The following is a 25892-nucleotide window of genomic DNA, read 5'->3' as shown; positions in this document are numbered from 1 at the left end:
GCTGGAAAAAAATATCAGCATGGAGGGATTTTACTTTTTCCTTTTCACTTACAAAGTGGAACTGCTGTTTCTTCAGCCAAGATCACTACAGGAAATACTGTCAGTCAGTCCAATTCACTCCTAGACAGTGCTCCAAAATCCAGCTTTTCTGATTTAGGGCTGATGCCTGGTAAGCAAAGTAACTCATGAGTAACTCCCTTGCCAGTGCCATTTCTTGGCTCTGAACCCACCTCAATGACACTGACCTCCATTTTTAGCAGGGTGATAAGGAGCTGGCAGGGGGTGAAAAGCTTCAGATCTTTTATCTGTCAGGATGTGGTTGATGCTGAACCTTAGGAGAGTCAATATTGTTAAAGGACTCTGAAGGGCAGTGTCCTTGTAACTAAGGGCATCTGAGATTTATGAGCTTGGTTTTATACTCGAGAAATAAAAATATATTCTAACATTGGAAATAAAAATGTGTGGAAGTTTAATGTCAGGAAGTCAGGTCCCCACTTCTCTTCTCTTCATCAGCCATTAAATACATCCCCAAACTACCAAGAAATCCCCATAAATAAAGAAACAAAGAGAGCAGAAGAAGTGCAAAGAAAAATAAATGTGTATTTCATCTCATGAAGGTTAAATCTCTGGTATTTTTACTGAATGCAAATTTTCCATTCTGATGCTTCGAGGCTTAAATTAATGATTGTGATTATTTAATTTTCCTCCATTTCCCTTCCAGTTGCAACCGTCACTGTTGGTTTTCACACCACACATAAAGAGTTTTGCAGCTGCCACAGTCATTCCTGTGAAGGTACAAGCTGACCCACGCTCAGTGCTTCAATGTAAAAGTCTGGGCTACGTTGCTTTTCCACGGTGCTCATGTAAAACCACATATGACTGTCTGTCAGCTTCTAGCCAGTCCCTTAGGAAAACTACAGGTCATTCCCTTGGCACCTGTCCCTGTAAAATGTACATTGCACGAAGTCATGATTGAAATGTACAGAGGAAATTACACATTCATCAACAGAAAAAAAGAAAACAAAAAAAAGAAGAGAGAAAAGAAAATCCCATTGCTATTTTACAAGAGAAAAGTGTGTCTCATTCCATACATACAAAATGTTTTCAAATTGTACATAAGTACCAAAGGCATTATGAGAGATTCTTTGGAGATGAAACGAAAGTGCAAGAAAGCCAAGGCAACAGAGCAAATGAAAGGAAGCAAAGCAGCAGCTGTCTTTGCTTTCTAAAGGACAACCAAACGTCCCGCTCAGCCCAGCCCTGGGCGTGCGGCCCCGCGCTCCTCCCAGTGGGAAATTCACCTCAGCTCTCCCTGTCAGGACAAAATTGTGAACCATTTTTAGCCCAGGTAAGGCCAAATGAGCCAGGTGCTGTTTTAAACCATGGGAGTGTCAAGGTATCTCAAGGAAGCGGCAACACACTCTGGCAATGGATGTACCCTTTGCTCAGTAACCTGCTCAGGGCTGAAGCAGCTCTTACAGCTGAGAACTTTGGACCCAGAGATGAATTTCAGACCAATGCAAAAATTTGATTACTTTTTATTCAAGGCATCCAGCAGTATTAAACCAGAAAAGGTTCCTCTTCATGCCTTTGTTTATTTAGATTAAACACTGAAGGGTAAGCTCTACCCAATATAAATCTTGTATCTGTGAAAATATTGGCAAAATTCAGTCCTAGAGGATGATTCATTTGGTGAGGCTGGTGAAATCTCTGTATAGGGGCTATTGGACTCTGTGGGCTGACCTGCTCAGAAAATGAGATTTATTGGTTATAACACGGTCCTTTCTTCCATAACTCTAAGATCAAAGATGGGCTTTTAATGTTTCTTTTCTTAAACATGTCTTACCTAAGGGCTTTTTAAATACAGGCAAAGGTAAGACCCATGGGGCATTGGGATCCTCTACTTGGGCAGTAGGTTTGTGGGAGAAAACTGGCCTCAGTCAGCACCGCTGGCATGGGACACCCTGGCACAGCACGTAAAGACTTTGCCCTTGGATCTCCAAAGGCACAGGACAACTGCTTGGCCACACATCTTAGGAATGGGCTTTTTGGACTTGAAGTTGGCACTGGCCACTCTTATATTTGTTTGTTTGAAAGGAAGCCAAAGAAATTATCACTCAAAGAACTTCATCGCTCTGCTGCATAGGCTGTGCTGCCTTTAGAAGAGGGATTTCTCTTGGGATGGCAGTCACACACCAATCCCCTCTGCAAATCTTCCTTTTTGACCGAGACAAATTATTGAAAAGGTAATTTGGTTTTATTTTACCCACTGTCTCACCTCCAAAACAGAACTTTTCTTCCCCCTGTGCATCTCAGATGCAGCTTTTTCTGTTTTGATAAAGAACACGTGTGCACACGTGCTCATACCCGCATGCACACACAGCCACACGTGGTGGATGTCCTCAAACCACATGCACTCGCTTCTGCAGCCAAAGTTGAGTTGTCCTTTTATCTTGCAGGTTATGACAAAGATAAACTGTGAGCTTCATTCAATCTGTACAGAATTTACAGTTCAGATGAATAGCAATGAAGAATATATAGGAATACAGTAGCTGTTAAGTATTTATGGGCTGTGTGTGTTTGGTTTTTTCAGGTATTTTTTAATTAACATCACAGAGGCGATCTCGTATTTTAGCTTCCTGATAAAATCTGTTTAAAGGAGCATTCAAATGCAGTGAATTTCTTAACAAAACAGAATGTTCATTTTTTCCCTTTTCCCAGTTATGCTGAGTCCCATCACAAACCAGGCAGGTGACACTTTGGTGTCTGTTCAATGCACATAGGTTGATTACATGTAGAGATACCTATCAGCACGTGGCATGTAATGTGCAATCTGTGTGCAGTACATGTGGATAATGTGCCAAAGTGACACCAAGCAAGATAAATTTCATAAATACAGTGTCTATATTGGAGAAACAGGAATATAGTTTTAGTGTGTGGAGTGTTGTTGCTGTATAAGAACAGTGGCACCCACCTATATGAATTACTGATAAAAGAATAAAACATTTATAAGAATAATTTCTTGAATCTCCTAAAGCGTTTGATACACCACGCAGCAACTGCAGCTATGTTTAAAATCTGCTCTTGATTTAAAATAACAAAACCTCTGTCATTTATCAGCTATACCGTGTTTTGCCTTGGTGCTCCTGAAAGTCTCAGGTACTCTACACTGTGTGTGAATTTTTTGAGAAAAAGTGAAGAAATGTCAAATTTAAGGGTTTTAGGGGGAGGGAAGAGTAACCACAAAGAAAGTCTCCATCCTGTCTGCTGACAGGAGCATGGGGTAACTCCAGCTCCAGGGAAGATGCTGGACCAGTGTGAATAAGCAGGCAGGACAGAAGAGACCTGTCACCAGCCTTGATGACTTGTCCTCAGGTTCTCAGCAAGGCTGAACATGGTGTCTGTGGAGAGGCTGAAGAGCCACATCCACACCTGTGATCAATCCTTTTCATGAGCATCACTGCATATGGAAAACACTGGATCATGGCCACTGTGTTGGTCAAGTTTAAGCAATTACTGTGAAATGCTGCTTCTGCTTTAAAGGGAGGTGCCCATGGCATGTTAAAATAAGGAGGTATTTTCCCATTGTGGCTTGCAAGGCTTGTAATGAGCTTTTCTTGTGTGGAGTGGGAAGGAAAGAGGATCTCTCCACATCCAGAGTCATCAGTGTCAAATGGAGCTGAAATTCCAGCAAAGGCTTTGCTGGCAGCATGACATTCAGCCTTGTTTTGGGGTCAGAACCATCCAAACTGGAGGTTCTGGCATGGCTTCCACCTGAAATCATTAACCCTGCCCTAAAATTATAGGCATAGCTGCAGGTGAAATCCAGCTTGGGCTTGGCACCAAGCTTTGGAAAGCCTTGTGGTTTCTCAGAACCAGGCAAACAGATGCTGCTTGAAAATCCACCTGCAGCTGTATTTACAGGAATTAGGAGAGGGCAAAGTGCTTCCAGGTTCATTGGCAGCTTTGGAAACAGCAGAGCTTGAACCAGCTGCTTTCCAGTTCTCCCCATTACCGAGCTGGAGCCTGGCATGCACTGCCACATCTGTGGGCGGCCAAAGGGGACAAGGCTCTTGAAAACAGCTCTTGCTTCAGGGAGCAAAAACATCTCCACTGGTAGAGCCTGTGAGCTCTCCTCAGAGATGTTCACCTGGACAAGAAAACCTGAGCCAGACCTCATCCCTGTTTCACTTTAATCAGCTAAAGCCACGGGGACAAACCCTCACAGGGCACAGAGAGACAGCACAGACCCCAACCCCGTATGGAAAAGCTCCAGCAGAACAAACCAGGGATGTGTTGAGGCCACAGTGGCTCAATGAGGAAGCAAATAAACTGCCAATAAAAAGCAAAACTGTCATGCTAACAAAACACAAAGGCTCTCTGGTGCATCTGGTGATGCCAGGCCAAGTCTCAGAGCAAAGTTCTGGCATTACAGCTTCCCTGGTAAATAGTCTGGGCAAGGAAGGGGAGGATATGGGGTCAAACTCAGTCATGGCAGCAGTGCCAAGAGATACAAGAGACTGCAAACACCAGCAAGATAGGCAAACCCTGAAGGCCTCATGGCAGCCTGGTATTGAAATGGGGAGAACACTGGCAAAATGTTTATGGAGATGAAAATGTAGCTCAGTGCCACTCTAGGGAGAGTGAGAGATGCTTCCATGAGGAATGGCTATGGCACAGTTCCAGGGTGCTCGAGACTGTCAAGGCTGTAGAGAAGGGTGGGTGGAATTTCCAAAGAGTGGCTTCCAAAGTTTGGAAGTCACCTTCTCCCCTGTGCCTCAGGCTGTGCTGCAGGCACAAAAGCATATGGCACCCCAGGGCTGGATGCAGGTGGGAGAATCCTATGGGAATTGAACCAGACATATGGCAGGTCCCACACATGTGGGTTCAAATGGCATCTGTGAAATGAAGACCAGGCCTCCATCCTTGGCACTGCCTGCTCCTCCAAACCCGCAGCAAGGGCTATTTGGGATGCTCTTTTTCAGAGGCATCCAGATGGAAAGGAGGTTGTGACATACAGCCAATACAATTCGTATTTTTTCCTCCTCATTTACACATTTGAAGGAACCACAGGTACAAACATGGGTTTTTTTACCCCGTAGTCACAAGCAGTAGAAATGGAGTCTGTGCATGCTGTATCAGAGGGATGGGGTGATGACCAGTTGCAGCATGAAAGACACTTGGTATACCAGTGTTACCTACAGAAGCACTGCAGCACCCTGCGAGGTGGCTCCCTGGGAGCACAGCCTCTCCCCAGAGTGATGCTTTTGGCAATGTTTACCTTGTCAGGTACTACAGCAATCTGGGAGTGCAGATACAGCTGGAGCATATTGCTGTCTACTCATCTCAGGCTGCATGCAGTAGCAGGCAAAATTGAGAGTACAGTCAGTGAGATAGTCCAGAAAGCACATTCATAAGTTAAAAAGGTTCCCGCTGCTACCTAAATTCAAAGCATGATTAATAGTGTATCAAAAGGTGTGTGATCCCTCTCCCTCTAGACACTAAGGTAAGGCAAGCAGTATTGTGTCACTGGGGCATCAAACACTAAGATATACTAAAGAAGATTCCTATGCAGTATTATTATCCTTATTATTAAAAACCCACCCTATTGTTATTGTTAAAAAAAACAGTGAACCCAACCCACACCCCTGCACGGAGCAGGTTTTGCTCCGTGAGGCAGAAAAGTCGGGGTGTTTGTGTGCTAAAAGCAAGGGTTTGCTTTTACACCTCTGAGCAGCAGTGACCCTGCAGGGCTCGGAGGGGCTGCTGCCCTCAGCCCTCCCCACAGCCTTCTCCTCAATGCTACCTGCAGCTGAAGGAGCTTTTGTATCTGATTTCCTTGTTTGTGGCTCAGGAAAAGGAAGCTGATGAGAACAGAAGAGGCTGACCCGTGATGGAGAGAGGATGGAGAGGATGCAGACATGCAGCTGTGGGTTGGGAAGCAAGGGTGGGAGGTTCAGGGCTCACTCAGCCTGAGCGTTCACATGATGGAGAAACAGGAATCCTTATCCTGCTCCTGGGGTTTTTAACATTCCCAATAAAATACTCACTGCTAAGGGTCTTTGTATGGGACAACTTTGAGAAAATTTCAGTTTCTCTTTTAATACTTACATTTTAGTCTTAACAATAATGTTGCTGTGACCATGGTGGTCTGAGGATATCAGGAAAATGTGGTTTCCAGTGGCTCCCTCTCGGGAAAAGTATGAGTGAAGGTGTTTTTCTTTTCTCTTGGGCAATTATCTGGAAGGGGAGCATTTGAATCTGTGGTGATGCTCTGGCTTCTCAGGTAGATTATACAAACTTTTTCTAAAAATTCACATAATTTAAAATTTAAAAAAATCAATTAAAAATGTAAAAATATACCTATTTATCCATAAATAGCAATGACCCTGCAAAATTTATTTGGACCAATTAAGCAGCATTTGAAACAAAATGCGTTTTTAGAAAATCTGATCTATCACATAGTCTGTCTAAAGAAATAAAATGGCTTTTTGAGCTGGGTGAGAGGTTTGGTTTTGGTAAGCTCCTTGACATTGTTTGCTTTAAAAATTGTTTCTAAGAAAATGGGTCAACAAGGAAATTCACATACAAAATCTGCACTTGAGTAACATTAAAGTCCCTTCCCAAATATTGGGAAATTTGACTTATGGCTGTTCCTCCATCTTGGGGTCACATTATGAAAGGCCACCTTGCAACATCTCCAGCCACATCCCCCATTCAGAGAGCTCCTCAGACCACCTGCACTCACACTTGGACCTGAAGGACAAAATACTTCATGTCCCAGCCCCAGGTATTGCTCCATCCCGTGGGTGGGCCAATTGCAGGATTTCTTTCCAGACCTAGACTCAGATTATGGAAAAAAAAAAGCCCAGAAGTTTCCTGGAGACCAGAGCTCAGGCTGTGGTCCAAGGTCATGGCTTCACATTCATCACAGACACTCCTGGAAGCAGGCTTGGGCAGGGAGCCCAGTGGGCATGGGCAGCCATGGAGCAGTCCAGGATGGTCTGCTGGAAATTTGGCTTTCACATCTTCAGCTCTCTTTGGACTCCTCTGTCCACACTTGGCATTGCCTAGAACTTGCTTCTTGTCCTACAAAAAATATGGAGTAAGATTTGGGAGGAAGAGGGAAGCAACGAGTAGCCCACGAGAGGCTCAGCAGAGGGACAAAGTTTGCCTGCCCACCCTTTCAAAAGTCGTTGTCATCAGGACTGCCTTATCAGCAACCCAAAACTGATTTGTTTTCTTGTAATCTGTTGGTTCTTGCAGGAAACTGCCACCAGGAATGAGTGGTACAGACATGGGGGAGCTGAGTGATTAGAAGGGAAGACTTTTCACAGAGTATTTATACAGTGTGATTTAGGAGAAGAATGAAATTATTTATGTCGATAAGCAACAAGCATTAAAACTGTCATTGTTTATGCAGACTTAAATAATTTCATGGAAATTATGAGTGTTATTTGTAGCTAGTTCTAGTGTAAGTTAAACCAAAAATCCATGGGGTTTTGCCTGGATGAATGAGAAATGACAATTTATGGCATAGTTGTGCATGGTGGTGTGGAGGAATTTCTTTGATATGACACCACAGAAAAATAGATCTCATACCTTCAAAGAAAAATTCTAGGTGAATTCTGTGTGAAATGTGTGTAAAACCAGTTTTTTTGCAATCACTGATTACGGGACAAATCCAGCAACTTTTCAAGATACAAATCAAAAGATCTTTATAGATTCCAGTGCAGGAAGTTGAAGAGGAAAAACTCAATTTTTCCTATGCAACCCCTGAAGAAGAGCTTTAAGGTCCCTTTCCACCCAAGCCATCCTGTGATTCTGTGAATGGATGATTCTGTGATTCTCTTACTGAAGACCAGTCATGTACTGCAATAGGACTGCATGGCATCATCCTCATCCTCATCTGCCATTCCTGCCTCTACATCATAGCCTCTGTGCCAAATTTCTAGCAGGCCTTGAAAAGTAATTGCAAACAAATAAGAGAATAAATCTCTTTTATCTCTGGCTTGGACAAAATCTGCAGTGAGCAGCTGGCTGGAGCAATGTCGATTTTTGCCTCACCAAATGCAATTTCCACTCTTGTGGTCGGTAGAAAGCCCAGGCCACACGTTTGATTTAGGACCTGCTGACACTTCTTGTTCTAGCAGAAAGGATCTCATTTTGGAATACACCAGAGGCAAATCTGCACAATTTACAACCACTTGGCATCTAAAGTTGTCACCGTGTGGAAGTCAAGGGCATCGCTGTGTTAACTCTGCACAAAGGAATCTGGAGCCAGGAGGAGTTTTGGAGCACAAACAGAGAGGGAAAAACAGCAGAAGTTAACAAAAACATGGTTCAAGAAGGGAAAGAAAGGAACTAGCATGGCTGGAAGCCCAGTTGCTCCCTAAGAACAAGGTGTTCCCTTTCTGGATGGCAGGAAAAGTTGTGAAGATACTTCCCCCTTCTTCATTCCATGATAAGACCTGTGTGCTAGCCTTGGACACTAGCAAAATAATGGTTCTATTTCCTGTCAGCAAGTTGTCAGACATCACCCACATCTTCCCCAAGGCCAAAATTGTCCTGGGTCTCCCCTGTGTTTGGTCATGCAAACAGGAGGAGAAAAAGGCTGTGAGTCTCCCTTCACCCCAAGCAAATCAATGTCCAACCTCTCAAAGGCCACACAGAAATGAAGCTGTCACCTAAAGAGCCTTAACAGGCTCTTGATATGACACAGGGAAAATGTGGAAAGACAGGGTTGAAATCACAGCAGAAAACACACGTGGGATTTGGGCTGTGGAAGCACAGCAAGGTTCAGAGGCACAATGCCAGCCATGGTGTCCCAGCTCTGGGAACAGATCCCAAACCAAACTTCTCCTGACCCACGCCCTGCAAATAAAAATCCCAACCAATTTATCCATGTAAAGGATCACTTTGTGGCTTTGTTTTGGTCCCAAAAGAAACTTGGAGCATCACTTTTCCCCTCACCTTCCTCCAGCTGAAGGAGCTGCTGAGGTTCCTGATAATGACACAATGACCTTTCCAAGAGGAAGTGCTTCCACAACGAAATAAAGCAGACTGGGATCGGCACAACTTGCAGGCAAGCAAGGGCAAGAGGCTTCTGAAAGACCATGAAGAAAGAAAGCAGAGCCTCTTAACTCAGCTTGAGGGATCCAAACAAACCAAAGGATGTCCCGAGAATGTGGGGAAGAGATTCTTGGCAGGGCAGAAGAAGAAAGGAAAGATTTTCATGGGCATAGTGTGTGCAATAAAGTGTTCAGGCACGATGCAAACTGTAAGAAAAGTGCCCACTCTGACCAACAGGGCTTCCAGAGGATGGAGCTCAGCACTTCACTCACGGCAAGGCAGGGACCACAGCATCCTGCAAGTCCACCCTCTCCCTTTGCCTGGTGGCTGTGCCTTCCCAAAAGCACTGCTGGCCATGAGAATGGCTTGGGATCATGGCAGCCCTCCAGAGGGGTTGCCTTTGGTTCGTCTTTGCTTTCAAAGCACTCCCAAGTCCTTTGTCAGCAGAAGGAGAGATAATTAAATATAATACATGGTTAAAAATATAAAATTCCATCCCCATAGTGTCTTGTCCTCCTTCTCTGTCTCATTTCTCTGCCCTCTGGATTGTCCCTCTTCATGCACTCAAGCTCATATTTCTGAGTTTTTCCCAAGATGGGATCATTTCCAAACTGCTCTGGTTCAGAGCAGTACCCCGGCAAGTCACACTCAAGGCATCGTCTGCTGCTCATGGAAATATCCCAGCCACCAACCCTCTCCTCCAGGGATTTTCCATGTATTATATTGGAATTATGTCACCTTCCTGACAACTAATGAGGAACCATGGAGTAACAGCCCCTCATTATTACACATGCCCTGAAACCTAAGCCAGAAACGGACAGGTATTCTGTCTGTGACTCCAAAACACCTAAAGGTGTGATCAACCCCTGCCACGACATATCAGTTCTCACCTAACACTTGTCAGCCACCAGTTAATTTGACCTACAAAAGCCCTGGCTGGGTGATTTATTCCTGCCCTGCGCTTCTGAAGATTCCCAAGAAATGCAAATTGCCTACTCTGCGCCATGGAAGTTTCACCTAATGATCTTAGAAAGAGAGTATGAAAGAAATCTGGACTTCACGGCTCCAGTTCGCTCATCACCGTGACCTCTTCCGCAAGTGCAGGCTCAGACCTGCTTGTTCCCCCCAGAGTAAGCTGCAAGAAAGTATCTGCCAGCTAAGGGTGTCCTAGAAAGAGGAAAACCTTAGCTGTCAATCTCCTTGAGAAGTTCCACACGTGGGCAGCTGGAGCGGGCAGCTGCCAGCGCTCGGACGCGGCTCGGCGGCTGCAGGGAGGCTTCACTGCCGGGGGGTTGACCAGCCCATGTCACTGAAGGGTCCCTCGCCCGTGGCCGACCTCGGGGGGGGACCGCAGGGCGTGCAGAGGTCAGAGTCGGTGTCTGACTCCCCTTCTGCAATGTAGGGTCTGATTTTGGCCACGGCTGCATAGCAACCGTTGTTAAGGATGTCCAAATTCTCTTTGGACTGGGAGATGCTAAAGCCGCTGAAAGAGCGCTCCAGTTCCTCGTGGTCCACCGAGGGGATGGAGATGGACGTGTCGCTGTCTCTCATGGCACTCTCGTGGTGTTTGGTTGTAATGTCTTCGTTCCTCAGGTACTCCGCGCTCGCCCGGTGCCCACCGCTGTAGGCGGACAGGGAGCGCTCGTGGGAGGGCGGAGGCGGGATCCGGACCAGCGAGCCGGGCTCTCCGATGGGAGAGGAGCCGTGGCTCTGCCGCTGGCACGACGTGGAGGGCGGGCAGGCGTTGCTCGGGGCTGGTGGGGCGGAGAAGTTCTTCTGACCCATGGAGCTGGTGGACCTGATGATCTTGATGATGCAGCCGTTCTTGTCGATGTGCTCTCTGCTGTCTTCGGGGCTGTGGTAGGGAGGGGCCGGGTCTGGTTCTTTGGACCCAAAGTAAGCCTCTGTCTCCGTTGGTGGGATGCCCATCCGCTGCATGTAGATGTTCACCAGGAAGTCCAGCTTCTTCTCCATGGACTGAACCTGCAAAAACACCACAGTTCAAACACTACGTGCAGGCTGAGGCACATTAACATCCTGAGGATGAGCAGCTTCCATCCAGGCACAAGTGTGGGGCTGGACTTCATAGATCACCTCTGCCTACAATGACCCACAGCATCTCAAACTTTTAGTGAATATTTAATTGTCCTGTTCTGAAGGGTTTAATTCTCACCTTTGTTACAGGATTTTCCTTATGCTCCTCTAATCTTTATGACAGGCATCAAGTTCTAGAAAAGCTGGAGAACACTTGCTCCTTCCAGCTCCTTCCTTCACTTTGCACTTGTCTGAGCTCAGAAGGCCATTGGGATTTCTGAGCTTTATGCTCTAGGAAGATTTTAAACCTTCAGCAAGGCCAGCAGCTCCAGCAGCCAGGCTCAAGGACTCATCTGAAACGTGTCCAGTGTGGTGCCAATGAAACCAATGTGCTGTTTCCAAAAATAATGCAGGCTTTTGACAAACTCACTAAACTAGACTCAAAGTGCCTGGTTTGAAAGTAGCACTTAGGATTCCAAGGCACTTAGTGTCCTTTCATAACATCCACCTTGCTTCTTTTTCAAAGTATTCAGGGCTCTCATTCTTTTTAACTAAAAGGTAACATTCCACTGAAGGAAAAAAACCAAGGAAAGACCAAAACAATACATGCAACACCCTCTGACAAGAACCCCTTCCTGACCCAAAATACCTGTTTTTCAACTTTTCCAAGCCTGCCCATCATGCTGGGGTCTTCCGGCAGCTCCCCTTCTGCTGGCCCTTTGGTCCGATCCTTGTCGGTCATGGAGGATCCTCTCCCAACAATCTGGTCAACTCTACCGGGATCAGAAAATCCCCCCACCCCCGGAAAAGGACCTGGAGTCAGTTGGAGGCAGCAGATGAGGAGGGCACTGCTTGTTGTGCCTCCACGGGACAAAGCAACAGCCTCTCTCCCAGCTAACACTCCAAATTACTCACAGACACGCAGTGGCACTGAAGTGTTAATTCAGATGCAAAATTCAGAGCGGTATTAGCAAAGTTTGAAATTATCCATTTCTGTCTATACAGATAAAACCTGGCACATTATGCACAGTAAATTTACCCACTGCAAAGAATTTCTTTAACTGGCTTTCTTCCAAATCAATTAACTTCTTATTTGCGCCGAGAAATTATTGTTTTGGGGGAAGATCAAGTTTTCTGTCTAGCAAATATCAAAGGGATCTTTTTCAGTCTTTGCAGCAGTTTCCTCTCCTCCACGCAAATGTCCATGTGTAATTCTTGTGTCCATGAAAATAAGTTGCTTGTCCTAAGGTCCAGAAAAACAGGTGCAGTGATAACTGTTTTAGTGGAATTACATCAAGGCCAGAACTCACCAAACATTACCAAACTGTTTTCATCTCAATGCAGTTCACACTTCTATTGCTAGATTTACTGGTTTTTATTAGCAGGGCTCCCAGCTGGGAGCAGCAGGGGAGGCTCTTGCCAGATCAACTGGGAAAGGTCACCAGGCCCATAACTTGGTACTGAATTCTTTACACACATCACATTTGCACTTCCTTATTCCCAGTATGGAAACACCTGAGTTGATTAATAGCTCCATAGGCAGGGAAAGGAGGAGAGCAGAACCAGCTGGAACCAAGCTTGGAAGCTGGAATTCAATTTTATTAGAGTCATCAAATATAAATTTCTGGAGAGTAAACACTGGAGCTTCATGATCCCTCCAAAGTTTGGGGAGCAACTCATTTTTGGAATAACTTCTTAATGGCAGCCAGGTTTACAGACTAATTCTGTGCTGGGCAAACTTTACTCTTGCATAATGCACCAAAAGTAAGGGTGGCAGGGGGAAAGAAGGGTTAATTAATCTGACTGAAACCAAGTTGAGGAATCTTGAGCGAAAACTCAAAATGCTTCTTACACAGTTCTGCCGGGTGGGCCATGGGTCCATGCACCGGGAGGAGGAAAAGGAAGGAGCTGAACACAGACAGACAGGGGAAAATGAACAAACAAAAACCAAGGAAAGGAATGAGACGTGAGGCTATTTCCAACACAAGAGCCATCTGTTTGCTTCACATTGGACAGGGACTTCATACTGATGTTGGCTGTTGACACTGAGGGACAGGTACCAGTGGGAATGGACCAGCGTGGCTCCCTTAGATTATATTAGAGCAACAGCAATTTACAGCACCAGATCTGGCTCAAAGAGATGAAGTGGATGAGCACATCATACCAAAGACAGAAAATATAAGCCAACAATCGTTTCAGAGTTTAGCTTTGATCCCAGAAGCTACTTGATTTGGACAGGGATGTGACAGAATTCTGTTCTGCTTAAAAAGCCATGTTCGATCCTTTGCTTAGCAATATAAGCACAGGAATACAAGGAGCACCAAGTGCTGGAATTACAAGTGTGAGGAATATGCATGCCTTATTTCTCTCTTGTAATGGGAGAAGGAAGTCACTGACATTTACAGGAACTCCCCACGAGGGATGCAATTACTGACAGGACATACAGCACAAGAAATCCTAGGACAATGTCGTTACCATGTAAGCAAAGAGCTGTTAAATTGGGTACCTCGGGCTACCTTGGTGGGGAATCACAAGCCAAGGCGTGGTACAGCCACTGTATGAACTCCTCTCCTGTATGCACAAGCAAGTAGACTGGTAAAAGAATGCACACGAGTTTAAAGAGGCCCAAAGTCTAAATGTTATTGAGTATTGCAGAAGGCCGAGAACAATCAGGGTGCTCTGTCCTCCTGTCGCATCCAGCAGCACAGTGACACTGAAATATGTCCACTAATGGAAATGAGACGTCCCTCAGCAGCTGTGGAGTAGAGCAGGGAGGCAGGACAGACTGTGACACAGAGAGGAGAACCCAACATTGCATCGTGACCCTAATTCTAACCTTGCAGAAATCAAGGCAGAACTTCTGCTGTCTTTCACATCTGAAGAGAAGAGCTATCCAGTGAGTGACCCTCGCATGGCCCATTTCAGGGGCCAGCTGGCACTTCACAGCTGGAGTGATCAATAAGAAGAGCACTAAGTTGTTGCTCACTTTCAAGGACACAACTTGCCTTTAGACCTGCTGGGATTTAGGAGCAGGGCTGAAGCCCTCCACAGAGCTCACCCATAAAGCATTCAGAAGCCCCTTCCCATTACATAATTGACACCAGAGCCCAGAATTCCTGCTTGATTCATTCCCTTAGTGTCTGTACCTGAACATAGTTCTGACTCCTGGGGTGGCTGTCTTCCACAGCTCTGAGGAAGCAGAGCCAGATCCCTCCTTGGAGGCAGAGCAGCACCAAGCATGGTGCAGGGGGGCAGCTCTGGGCCTCTGGCTTCAGTGCAGGGAGGGGAGAAGGTGAACCAAGTCCTTCCCTCTTCATGGGAGAAACCAGTCTCAAGGTCTCCCACCCCTTTGCTTCCCATGGCACAGGCTGGAGCACAGGAGAGTGCTCCTACCCTCAGCAAAGCCCAGATTTCATTTGTGCCTCATCTGATATAAGAGAAAAGAGGAAATTCCTTGTGAGCTCCCAACACACCTGCACCTAGCTCAGAACCACCAAGAGCAGGAGGTCTTTTTAGCCATTACAAGATTTTGAGATTTTGTCCAAACTGGGCAGCAAAGCTCAAAAGATGAAGAAGAAAGAACATATTCCACTTTAGCAAGCAGAAGGGAATAATTTATGTTCTTACTGCATGACAAAGGACCAAGAATCTTCTGGGGTTCCCACCCCACATCTACACTACAGGCCATGGGGAGATTTATGTCTTCTCAATACTTATTTTTGCTGTGCAAATACACATGTGCAGAGGGAAGAATTCAGCTGAAGCTTTGGAAGAGCCAGCCCCGTGTTCCTCCTTTCCTGGCAGAAGAGGATTCAGAGATTTCTAAGGATGCACAACCAACTGTGCCATCTGCTGTCCTTGGTTGGCTCTGCTGGGCCTCAGTTTGGGAGGGAGAAAGAAGGGGGGACTGCTCTTTAAAGTGGACTTTACTGTCTTTCCTTCTTTCTAATGATACAAAAAAAATGTAAATTCTTGCATCAGCCACAGTGCAGGTTTTCTCATGCTTCATTATGCTTCATGCTAACAGTGCATGCAAAGAGGTGTAATATGTCACCCTCGGGCCAGAAGCAGACACCAAAAGGTCAAACGGCTCAAATGAGATAAAAATGAAGTGTTTGGGAATAGATAGTCAAGTATTTTCCTTTTTTTTTCTTTATCTCTTATAAATTTTTGTAAACAATCCAGGCATTGAAGCCAAACCCCCTTCATCCATGTCACAGGACTGGCTACTTATCCCTTCATTTGGCAATAAAACTTGCTCTGGACAAATTTAGATCAACAACTGTTTTCTAAAAATTACAGCTGGGATTCCACCTATTCTAGGCTAAATCAGCTGATCAAGGGAATTTTATCCAAATTGTCTGTGTGTAGAGCATGGAGCAAACACCATCAGCCAAACCACAGCTGTGGGCATCTACCAGGATCCCCCTGACTTTTCTGGGAGCTGCCTGCAGAAAGATTTTGGCTGAACTGAACAATCCATAGGGTGAATGCAGCTCATGGCACATGAGCTCCCATGATGTTTCTTCAGGCAGAATTTGGCTAAAACAGGGGGTGTAGAATGAAAATGAGAGGCTGGAGCCATCCATGGGGACCTGACAGGACAAAGACCATGGCAGCAGCAGAGCCTGACCCAGGGTTTTAGATCTGGGCTTGGGGCTGCTCAGAGCTCTGGTGCCCATCCATCAGCCCCCTGAGCACCTCACAAGTGCTGCTGGTGTCTGTGGGAGGATGAAACTGCCAAAAACTGAGTGTAGCACATGCCTTTTCATGGGTGGGATCAGAAATTTCAGCAGCCTTCTGTATTCTGCTGCTTTCTGCAGCCACAGCTTGATAAGGGGGAAATGAAAAAAACACTGGAAAAGGGAGAAATTACCAAAAAAAAGTCTAAACATCCCAGGAGCCTTGTGGGTATGTGCAAATGTTTTTAATCAGTGTTAGAAACTGTATAAATGGTGGGGGGAAAGTCATTAGCATGAAGCTGATACAGCAACAGTCTTGGACCGAATAAAATAAATATTCCATTTTGAGGCCTCCTCCCCTCAGATCCATTAATAACCTTTGCTGTGTGTGAGGCACAAATTTTCACATGAAAATCTTACTTTTAGTGAAGGCTTGTTGGACATATCATCTCAAAGGTTAAATACAACAAAATCCATTTGAATATGTATTTTTAAATTTAAATATAAATGTTTCTGCAGATAGCAAGGTTATTTTGTTTTCAAAGACTTCTTTTGGCAGGGAGGAAGAATGGGAAAAATTACTTTTCTGAAAGCATTTTTTTCAAGCATAATGTTTTGGGCTTCTGGAAAATTCAATTTTTTTTAATGTTTGAGCTAGCTGAGTGGGAAAAGGTAAGCTTTCAATATTCCTTTTACTTACATTTCTCTAGTGAAGATTACTCAGAGTAGCTTAAATAAAAATCAAGAGATTTGTCACATATTAGCTCTTAGGGAGGCAAATATATTTAGGGAAAAAATATTTGAGGCTAAGCTTACTGCATTTAAAAATCACCTACTATTTCTGCACGGAAAATTACTTTTGGGCAAATATTTATACCTGCTTTGGGCTCTACTGGTCTCAGTACAAGGAGAAAATACAGCCCAGCTCATGGCCTCGCTGCCCAGACTTCAGAATGCCCTAAACTGGGAATTTTTGTGAGACTATATTCCTCATTGCATGAGCTTCAGATATGGTTTTACTTAGGGAGAGAACTTAATGAGAACTATCTCGCTGTGTGACTGAGGGCTGGGTTTGACTCCTGCTCCTTTTGCTTGGAAAATCAGGATTGATTTCTTATTTTTTAGAATATGAGTCCCATGGTTGTAGTATTTTAACACAGTTTTTTCCTCAATGGTCAATAGAGTGACACCAGGAGGAAATAGAGTTCACTGTGTTCATCAGCTACAAAACACTTCATTCTTACTTTGCCCACTGAAATAAACTCATTTCATTGTCCCAAGAGCTGCAGAGGCTCCTTTGCTTGTGTGTGGATGGTGTCATCCTTTAGGAAGTGGATTGTTCACTTTATATTGGCTTTGTGGGTAAATATTCCACCTTCTACGTTTAAAGACAGCCTGATAAAATATGAGATCTTTTAAAAAGATACAATTTAGCTTTCTAACACCTCAAAGAAGACTGAAAATAGGAAACAGGCTCGCTGAAGGAACTGATGGTTATTGATGACTGAAGGAACATCCCCTTTTTAATTCCCCTCTGGCTCGAAGGCAAACCAGAGCACACCAGAGCAGCAAACCCTTGTGAGTCATGATTTAGCAGGCTGCACTGCTAAGTGAGAAATGCCGTCATATAACTGGCATGAAAGGGGTTTGACATTAAGCAAATGAAAAAAATTCCGGAGAAAGCGGCATTTTGGCGAATCCTAACCTAGGCGAGTATTGGGGAGACTCTTTGGAAGAATACATGGGTCCTTTGGTTGGATACTTCTTATGCCGGGGAGTTGAAGGGGGTGGGGGACCCACAATCATATCTATCCTGGCAAAGTAAATAAGAAAAAAGACACCAGCAAAATGCATAATGAAGCAACACGTAGAGAAAAGTCGGTCAGAGAAAAGTCGCAGAAGGAAACAAGTGACAAACAGAACGACAGGGACAGAAGGAGAGAGAAATTGAAAATATATTCTGCTGGAAACAGAAGGTTCTCGCCTACCACCTGGTTGTTGGTGAAAAACCAGTCTTACCCACCTCAGGGTAAGATTTGGAGATTTAGGCACCACTGCATCATCATTAGGAGTTCCCCCCGCCCCAGATATAACAGGCACCATGCTTTACCCTCTGGAATATATTTGCATATGTGTGGCAATAACCCATTGAGGTGGCTGGATATGAAACAACATATATTCATCCTCCTTTCAGTTCCAGGGTTAGAGAACACATCCTCAGCTAGTTCAGGGAAGCATGAGCTGCTGGGAGTCGGCGAGGAACGCTGCAGGACTGGATAACTCAATGAATGGGAGACATCCATGGTTGGCAAGGTGTCAGGATGGAACACGAGACAATGTGAACACAACACTGAAAAGAGCACATTGCAGACACAGTGACAGAGGCTTTACTGATTAAAGAGGAAAGTACATGTAAACACCCCAGAAATGTGCTTGGATGCAGCTTTGATCCACCACAGCCCTGCCTGGGCTGGCAGGCAGAACGCGGGGTCTGATTGATGAAGGAGAGGGACACTAAAATATCTGTTCTCCAAGGTGCCCCATGACTTCTCTCTGGGATCCACCATATGGGTGCAGGGTCCAACACTGGCATGGCCTTGTCTGCAGGGGGGCCTTCCAGTTGCACTGGGGAAGTACTCAGCCATGGGAGCTGTTGGTGCCCTAAGGGCGGCCCCAAAGGGGTCTGCTCCCATCACCATCACAGATCTCCTGCTCACTGGGGACAGTGAAACCAGTAGCTGCCTGATAGTCTTGGATCCCAAATCCAGGTGCTTCATGCTTTTGAAGCAGCTCCTGGTCCTCCTGGCTTCCCTGTGAGAGGATGGGTGGTGGCCTTGTCCAGCCCCAGAGCCTCATCCTCACAGTCCCAGACCTACAGCTAAAAGGAGAATCCAGTTTGGTCTTTGAAAGCTGCAATTCCTTTTCCGGGCCTCCCCAAAAAAGCTGACAAACAAACTGCTTTGTCTTTGCAGCACATGTTCCTGAAGAGCTCCAGAGAGCTCCAGAGAGCTCTCTCCAGAAGGACTGGGGAGATCTGGATGGGTGGTGAGGAAATCTGCCACAGCCCTCAGGGTGCTGGAGACTCAGGCATCCCACCTGGAGCCAGCAGAGGTGACAACCCCAATGCCCAGGACCCACTGCAGAGGTGGTCTCAAGGCCCCTTGTTTCAGGTTACTAAAGTTAGGAAATCTCAATCCCTTCCCCCTCCTCTTCTCTCTCTATATTCAGCTACACATCTTGGATCTATGATCACTGAATCTGTACAGAACAGGAGTGAGAGGCTCACACAGAGGAAATTCTCCAGGATATTTTGGTCTCCATTGCAAGGGAGAATGTTCCTTCTGAGAAAAGCACAGTGTGCAGCAGGGCTGAGAAAGTTACCTCTGCGTCTTGAACATCAAAAATAGAAGAGTTAAAATGGTCTCTGAGAGATTCATGGCAGAACAGAGATTCCTCTTTTTCCCAAGACAATTTTCCTACTTCATTCCCGAGGTTCATGTCAGCTGTTTGCATACACAAACACTTCTTTTTTCTTCACATTTGCTGACTCTACCAGGGACTTAAATGGGTCTGAAATTAAAGGAAAACTTCCTCAATGGCTTCTAGGGGAAGCTGGGCTGCCACAGCCATCAAGGGAAGCAATTTCATTCTCCAAGTGTAAAAGCAAATGGTGTATTTTTTTGACTGGAGATTGCCCATGGCCAAGCCCTGCCACAGTTCTGGGTGTCCTTCAAACTCTGCAGAACTGGAGCTACTTCTGCTGAGCCAACACAACCAGGACTGTTGGAGGCCTGGAGTCTGCTTTCCCCATCAGGGCTGAGGAAAGAGTGGTCAGACTAAAAGACTAAACTTTCATCCTCTGTTCAAGGAATCAAACTTCTGTGTTTGAGGTTGGGTTTTTTTTTATTCCAGGAGAAACATGAGAAACAAGGAACCTTCTCGGTTCCATTTGTCTCTTTTCCACATTCCTTCTCCTATTAAAATGAGCACATCTTGCCCTAAAATCTGAGCACAGAAGCTGAAATGCAGCTCAGCTAAACCCCACCTACGTTGGTGGGCTTGGATGAGAACCTCCCATCTGCATGGATTTTCAGCAGACCGTGCCATCCGAGGAGGGATTCCTCCTGAAGCAGCTTAGCATCCCAACAGTGGGAGCGAGCTGCTGCCTCCTCACTGCTCTCTGTGTCTGTGGCAGCAGGGCCATAGCCAGGACATCAAATTTTGTCTTATTTCACTCCCAGAAAGGTACCAAGTGACCCACATCAGCCTTAACCCTGGGGCACCAAACCTTTGCACCCAGCCAGGAGGACCATGGAGATACCCACCCACCTTTCCTATGGGATATACCATATTGCCAAAAGCTCCCAAATTAAAGCAGGAGGATGAGCCATGATGTCCTGAGATGGGCAGTAAGGGAGTCTTAGGGCAGTTCCTGTCCTGCTTATCCCTGTGGGTTCCAGCCATAAGCACTGATGTCTTCCACGGGGATTTGTCTTAAAAAGGAAAAGAGTAAGCTGTAGCTGCAAAGAGAAGTGTCTCTCCCCTGGCAATACCTCCACAGTGAACAAAAAGCAGTGGAAAATGAAGCAAAGAGAGGGGTCTCTTGCCTGGCCTGAAGGTTTTTAATCCGGGAGAGCATGTCCAGGTGCCCAGCTGAGTACTGCTCGATGACGTCCATCACGTCGTAGGGCCGCAGGCTCTCCTTAAACTTGCGCTTGGAGACCAGGAACCTCATAATGCTGGGGAGACAGAGAGCAAAATCATCCCACAACCCTGGGTGCAGCCTGACCTGCTTCATGGCGGATAAAAAACACTGCAGGGAGCTGCTTTGGAAGGAAGATGGAATAAATCCCAACCCTGTGGGTTTGGGAGAGGATGCAGCAAGAGAGAGGAAGGGGATTGCGGGGGCTGGTGGCTGAAGCCCTGTCTGCACCAGGGGGTCCCTGATGCCCCTTGGACTGTCATCTGTGCATGTGCTCTCTGCACCACTTTTAGAAATGTCAGCATTACATTCAGAGCTGGTGAGAACTGTCATTTGGATGCATCCCTGCGGGGGATTTTCCTGTTTCTCCATTTATTCCTTCCCTAAGCAAAAATTGCCCTTCCTGGCAAAACTGTCTGTAAAGCAGGGCAGACCACCCAGGGGAAAATCAGCCTGCAGCACACACATATCAGCATTTGCCAGCACTTCTCAGGCTTTACACTTCTCATTTTTCTCTATAATTTATTTTTCTGGACTGCTTCCCCCCTCTCCCTCTCTTACCACACAGCCCTGATGCTGACTTTCAGCCCCGGTGTCAAATCTTCTGTCACAAACTCGCAGTTGCAGCTTTTGTTCTCATCAGGAATGTCTTCTCCAGGGAGGCTTGCTTCTGGGTTTGGGACAGGGAAGGAGAAACACAACACGTTACTGTTTTCTGTGCCAGTGCTGCACAAGGAAAAATGAGGCAGATCACAAACAGCAACCCCAGGGGAAGCAGCAGAGAAGCCTTTCCTGAGCATCCAGATGAAAACATTTCCCAGGATGTGCTTAGGTGACATTCAGCAGTGCCAACTGCAGCTCTCACATATCCCTGTATCAGTGAATCCCAGTATCATTTGGGTTGGGAAAGCCCTCTAAGATCATCAAGTCCAACCATTCCCCCAGCACGGCCAAGCCCAGCCACAAAACCATCTCCCCAAGTGCCACATCTAGATGTGTTTTAAATCCCTCCAAAAGGTGACTCCACCACTGGCCTGTGCAGTCTGTTCCAGGGCTTGACCACCCTTTCAGTGAAGAAATTTTTCCTAATATCCAACCTAACCCTCCCCAGCACACCTTGAGGTCATTTCCTCTTGTCCCAATACCTGACTCTGCCTCCTTTCCCCCTCCTTATATACAGAAATACAAACATTATAATGGGTAGCAGAAGGGGTTTTCTTGCCTCTTCTAATCATTATTGACAAGTTTGGGTTGGAAGGGACCTTTTAAAGGCTCTCTAGCCCAACCCCCTGCAATGGGCAGGGACATATCTTCAACTTGATCAGGTTGCTCAGCCTACTCCAAGCTAAAAGACTGGGAGGGGAAGGAGTCCCAACACCTTGGCTGGCAGCTCTGCCCTTCTTAGGTGGGGAGGGAGAGGATGTTGGGGCCAGCTGGGAATTTAGGGTCCAGCATGGCTCCCCAGGCCCTCACCTTCCGAGTTCTGCCGCGACGCCGCTCCCTTGATGCGGAACGCTTGCCGGGCTCGGCTGCGGTCTCCGAAGCTCCAGCTCTTGGGCACTTTGCTCGGGCTGTCCTCGATGCTCTGGTCAGCACTGGGGGACCTCCTGATGCCCTGAGCCTGTGGAGAGCCTTTCCCTTTGGTGCCAGCACCGCGGGGACTGGAGAAGACACGATCTTTCAAACTGACCTTCTGACTGTTCAGAGAAACACGTTGAAACAAAGACAAAAAGGAGACAGCAGGAGGAGTCATTCTGGAAACCACGCAGTCCTTCCCCACCAGCCATTAGAAACCAAGAGCACTTCCAAGCAGCAGTGACATGGAGCTTTGCTGTTGGCTTTTATTTTTTTTTTTCCAATATGTATTTTTTATTTTTATTTTTGTTTTTAAGAAAGCATTGTAGAAATGTTTCCGTCATCATGAGTGAAATGGGAATGGTTTGTAAGAGAGAGAAAATAATGAGGACTTGAACAGAAGCCCCTCATGGGATGCCAGGGCTGGCGGGACAGAATGACATTAACAATGAGGTTATGATTCCTTAAATCACTGATCGGCTCCGATCACGAGTTAGGAAGCTTTTCTTTCACAACTGCCTTCCAAAACACTATGACTAATAAGAAAATACCAATTAAAAAAACCCCAAACCACCATCTTAAAACTTTTGTGCAAACACTTCACTTCTGGTGCTCAGATCTGTCCTGTCCCTTTCTTCAGCTCCTGTATTTCCTCCCTCTTAAAACATGATCTGCCCCCTTCATATATTCCAAAGAATTCCTCTTTATCCATTTTTTTACGTATTGAAACACATAAATACAAACACTGTGCAACTCCTTTGTATCCTATAAAAATCCCATCTAAAAGCTATCTGCCATCTCCCTCAAGGTCTGCTATGGCTGTCATAAACATGGAAAGCAAAATTTTAAAACTCCAGAATATGGCACTTTCATACCTTTTTTCCCACTAGAATCTTTGCAATTATGGTTGGAAAAGAAGGTCTCTCCAGAAACAGAGATCTCACTGGGAAATAGTGACCACTCAGCTCTAATTAGTTTCCAAACTCTGAAATTTGCATTTAAAGCCTTTCACCCAAACGGAGATGTTGAATTTTCATGTGAAAATTTAAAAACAAAGAAATTTTGTGAATCTTTATGAAAGCACAAACTTTATAGAGACAGCACTGGAGAAAGCAGACTGCAAATACTTTTGGATCATTTCATATTTTCTTAATAGCAATCAATGACTAAACCCCACTGATTAGAGGCTGGACAACCAGTGCAAGATAGCTGCACAAATAGCCAATATTTTATATATAGGAATATCAAAACTGAGTGAAGACAGGGATTGAATTCCCAGCATTCTGAACCATTGCAGCAGCCACTTATCATTCCGCTGCCAACTCTCTGCCGCAATTTGCGGGAAGAACATTTCAGAAATTCTAATTTCCATATCACCAACCAAAGACCTGCTTTTTTTTTTTGGTGTGTCTTTCAGCAACACCAACTTAAAAGTCAGAGCCCCACGGCCCTTCTTTGCCTTCAAAACTGGAACGAGGTTCTTCAATGAGAACTTGGCTGCTGGTTTTGAAGCAAAGCAAAACGCTGCTCCCTTTTCCCAGCCGCCGGCTGTTCCCTGCTGACAGGAGCAGACACCAGCTCCGGCCAGCCAAGGAAGAGGATGTGACTCGAGGACACTCAGGGAGCAGATTTGTCAACTAAGAAGGTGCTATTTTTACAAAGTCACTTTACATTGCGAGACAACAAACATTTACAGGGAGAGAAAGGTGCTTAAACAGCATTTTGCAGAGTTGTGTGGGGAGGGCATCCCCTGGGCTGTAGGGAAGGGTTGGCTGCGGCCACAAGCTCAGCAGCAACCTCACATTGAAAGATGGGTTGGAAAGAAAATAAAATTGGCTCATGACCAAATTAAAAAGGCAGAATTATTCCAATCAAAGATGAATTTTAATTCAGGTAAATGCTGGGGACTGAATTTCCATTGTGGTGCCCATCTGTAGGGTCTGTCTGAAGGCCATGGGATCAGCAGAGCTGAAATCCAGGTCAGAGGTACAAATCCACACAGGAATCTGGGAACAAGCATGTGCCTAAACACCTTTCTGGATGTAAGCCTTCATTACGACTGCCACCAAAACCATCGTATATAATGCGCCAAAGGTTTAAAGGAAATTCTCACTCTGAGTTTCTTGGGTTAGAAACCAGATTGAAATTTCATCCTTTGATTCTAAACAGGCCAACTGGATCTTCTTTCTTTATTTTTGATGTTTTTAAAGAATAATATTTTTTGAATCCATTGTGTTTCAGTAGTACTATTACTTTGAATTATCTTTTTAAAAAGTAAGTTTTATAAAAATGCTTTAGCAACACAGCAATATTCAGGATTCAAAGTGATCTTTTTGTGCCCTATCCTCTGCTGAGTTTCTCCCATCACCAATCCCAGCATAAAACCAGTTGCCTTTCACTGAGTATGGCAGGGCCTTTTCCTTGGAGCCTCTTTTCCATTCCCACAACAAATGTGCTACAAATGTTTGCAGGAATCACAAAAAGCAAAAAAGAAAGGGTTGAACTTCATGAGCAAGCGAAGAGTTTCAATCCTGAGAGCATGAGGAGCAACACATTAAAAAATCTCATAGAAATCTGATGAACAATTAAGATCTGGGTGGGTTTTGTTCCCAAGTACTCACTAAGGAAAAAAACCCAACACTTGATGTAACTTTGTTTTAACATTGACGACACGAGACACCATGAACAGTTAATAGAATTTTTCCTTCTGCCATGCAATTCCCTCATTGGAAACGACACCTGGAATCACATGCAAGTACAATCCCTGCAGAGAAGGATGCTGTTGGGGTCTGCAGGAGCTGGTAGGAAAAAAAATCCCAAAGAAATACAGACATACATAGGGATATATGTTGTCAGCTAATCCAAGATCATGTTCTCACTCAACCAGAAAGTCATGCAGAGGGACGGGGATGTAGAGTGCCTCAGAGAGGTGGTGTTGGGATGTCACCCCAGGATGGTAATGAGCCTCAGCTGAGTGGGAGGTGTTGGTGACACGAAGGTGAGGACAGCAGGGACAGATGGACGCTCACAGTCGTGACAGCGGCGCGAGCACGGGGCAGGAGCTCTGCTCGTGCCAGGGGGAGGAAGGGAAAGGGAACTGTGGCTTTGCAACCAGAGGCACAGACTAGGGGAAGCCACAACAGCCTACCAGGTTTAAATCCCAGGTTTAAATCAGGTTGTGATTTAATTCTAGGTCCACTCCAAGTGGCATCTATGAAAACAGATTTGATAGCAATAAATTACCTTTCCAGGCTGACTGTGGGGAAGGTTTATAAATATTCAGGTTTTGACTTGAATTTAACAAAGGGTAGAAACTGAGCTGATTTTTCTCTGTTGCCAGTCAAAAAATGAGAGTCCATGCTGGAGAAACTGGATGATGTTCACTGCTTTAGTGGGCTTTGCATCTTGGTTAAGTCCAACTGCCCAGCACTCAGCAGAGAAAGGCACAAGTACTGACCTTCAAAATGAGCTGCCATCAGCCTCATTAGGATGCCAGGGGTTTAAGCTCCTGTTTGAAATGCTCTGGTTTGGGGTTTATTCCAGTTCTCTATAGTATTAAATCAGCACTTTAAAAAAAATGTGGACTCATTACATTAGCAGTAATTCCAGATCAATAAAAAGTATCAGTTGTAAGGTCTTGTCATTGATTTTAAACTATGCTTGAGCCATTACTTCATTTTCTTCTCAGCTAGCCAGAATGAGTCGGACTAGCACAGACCCAGATCCATCTGTGCATCCAAACTCAACCAGTATCACTGCTCATTCTGCTGAGAAGCTGTGGCCAGGAGAGAAAGGCTGTCTCCTGTTGGTAAATGAGGGGCTTTTTT

At 45.4% G+C, this 25892-nt stretch overlaps 1 protein-coding gene across 6 annotated transcripts in view; it reads right to left on the bottom strand.

Moving 5' to 3' along the window:
* Positions 1 to 580: 580 nt before the first annotated feature.
* Positions 581 to 25892, bottom strand: part of KCNQ2 (potassium voltage-gated channel subfamily Q member 2) — a 73618-nt gene continuing 48306 nt past the window's right edge. For 3 of the 6 annotated variants that reach the window (XM_059862768.1, XM_059862770.1, XM_059862771.1), the window contains 5 exons: positions 21964 to 22187; positions 21052 to 21160; positions 20396 to 20527; positions 11756 to 11879; positions 581 to 11055 (listed from right to left, as the gene is read on the bottom strand). In XM_059862768.1, coding sequence (XP_059718751.1) covers positions 10351 to 11055; positions 11756 to 11879; positions 20396 to 20527; positions 21052 to 21160; positions 21964 to 22187 — 1294 coding nt within the window. In that variant the 3' untranslated portion in view covers positions 581 to 10350. Of the gene's footprint in view, positions 11056 to 11755; positions 11880 to 17493; positions 17602 to 20395; positions 20528 to 21051; positions 21161 to 21963; positions 22188 to 25892 lie in introns of all 6 variants that reach the window. The other 3 variants (XM_059862766.1, XM_059862767.1, XM_059862772.1) reach the window with 2 other exon arrangements.

This window comes from Haemorhous mexicanus, chromosome 18 (assembly GCF_027477595.1).
Source record: "Haemorhous mexicanus isolate bHaeMex1 chromosome 18, bHaeMex1.pri, whole genome shotgun sequence".
NCBI classification, from domain to species: Eukaryota; Metazoa; Chordata; class Aves; order Passeriformes; family Fringillidae; genus Haemorhous; species Haemorhous mexicanus.
The sequence above is the reverse complement of the archived record's forward strand: the minus strand, read 5'-3'. Positions and strand labels throughout refer to the sequence as shown.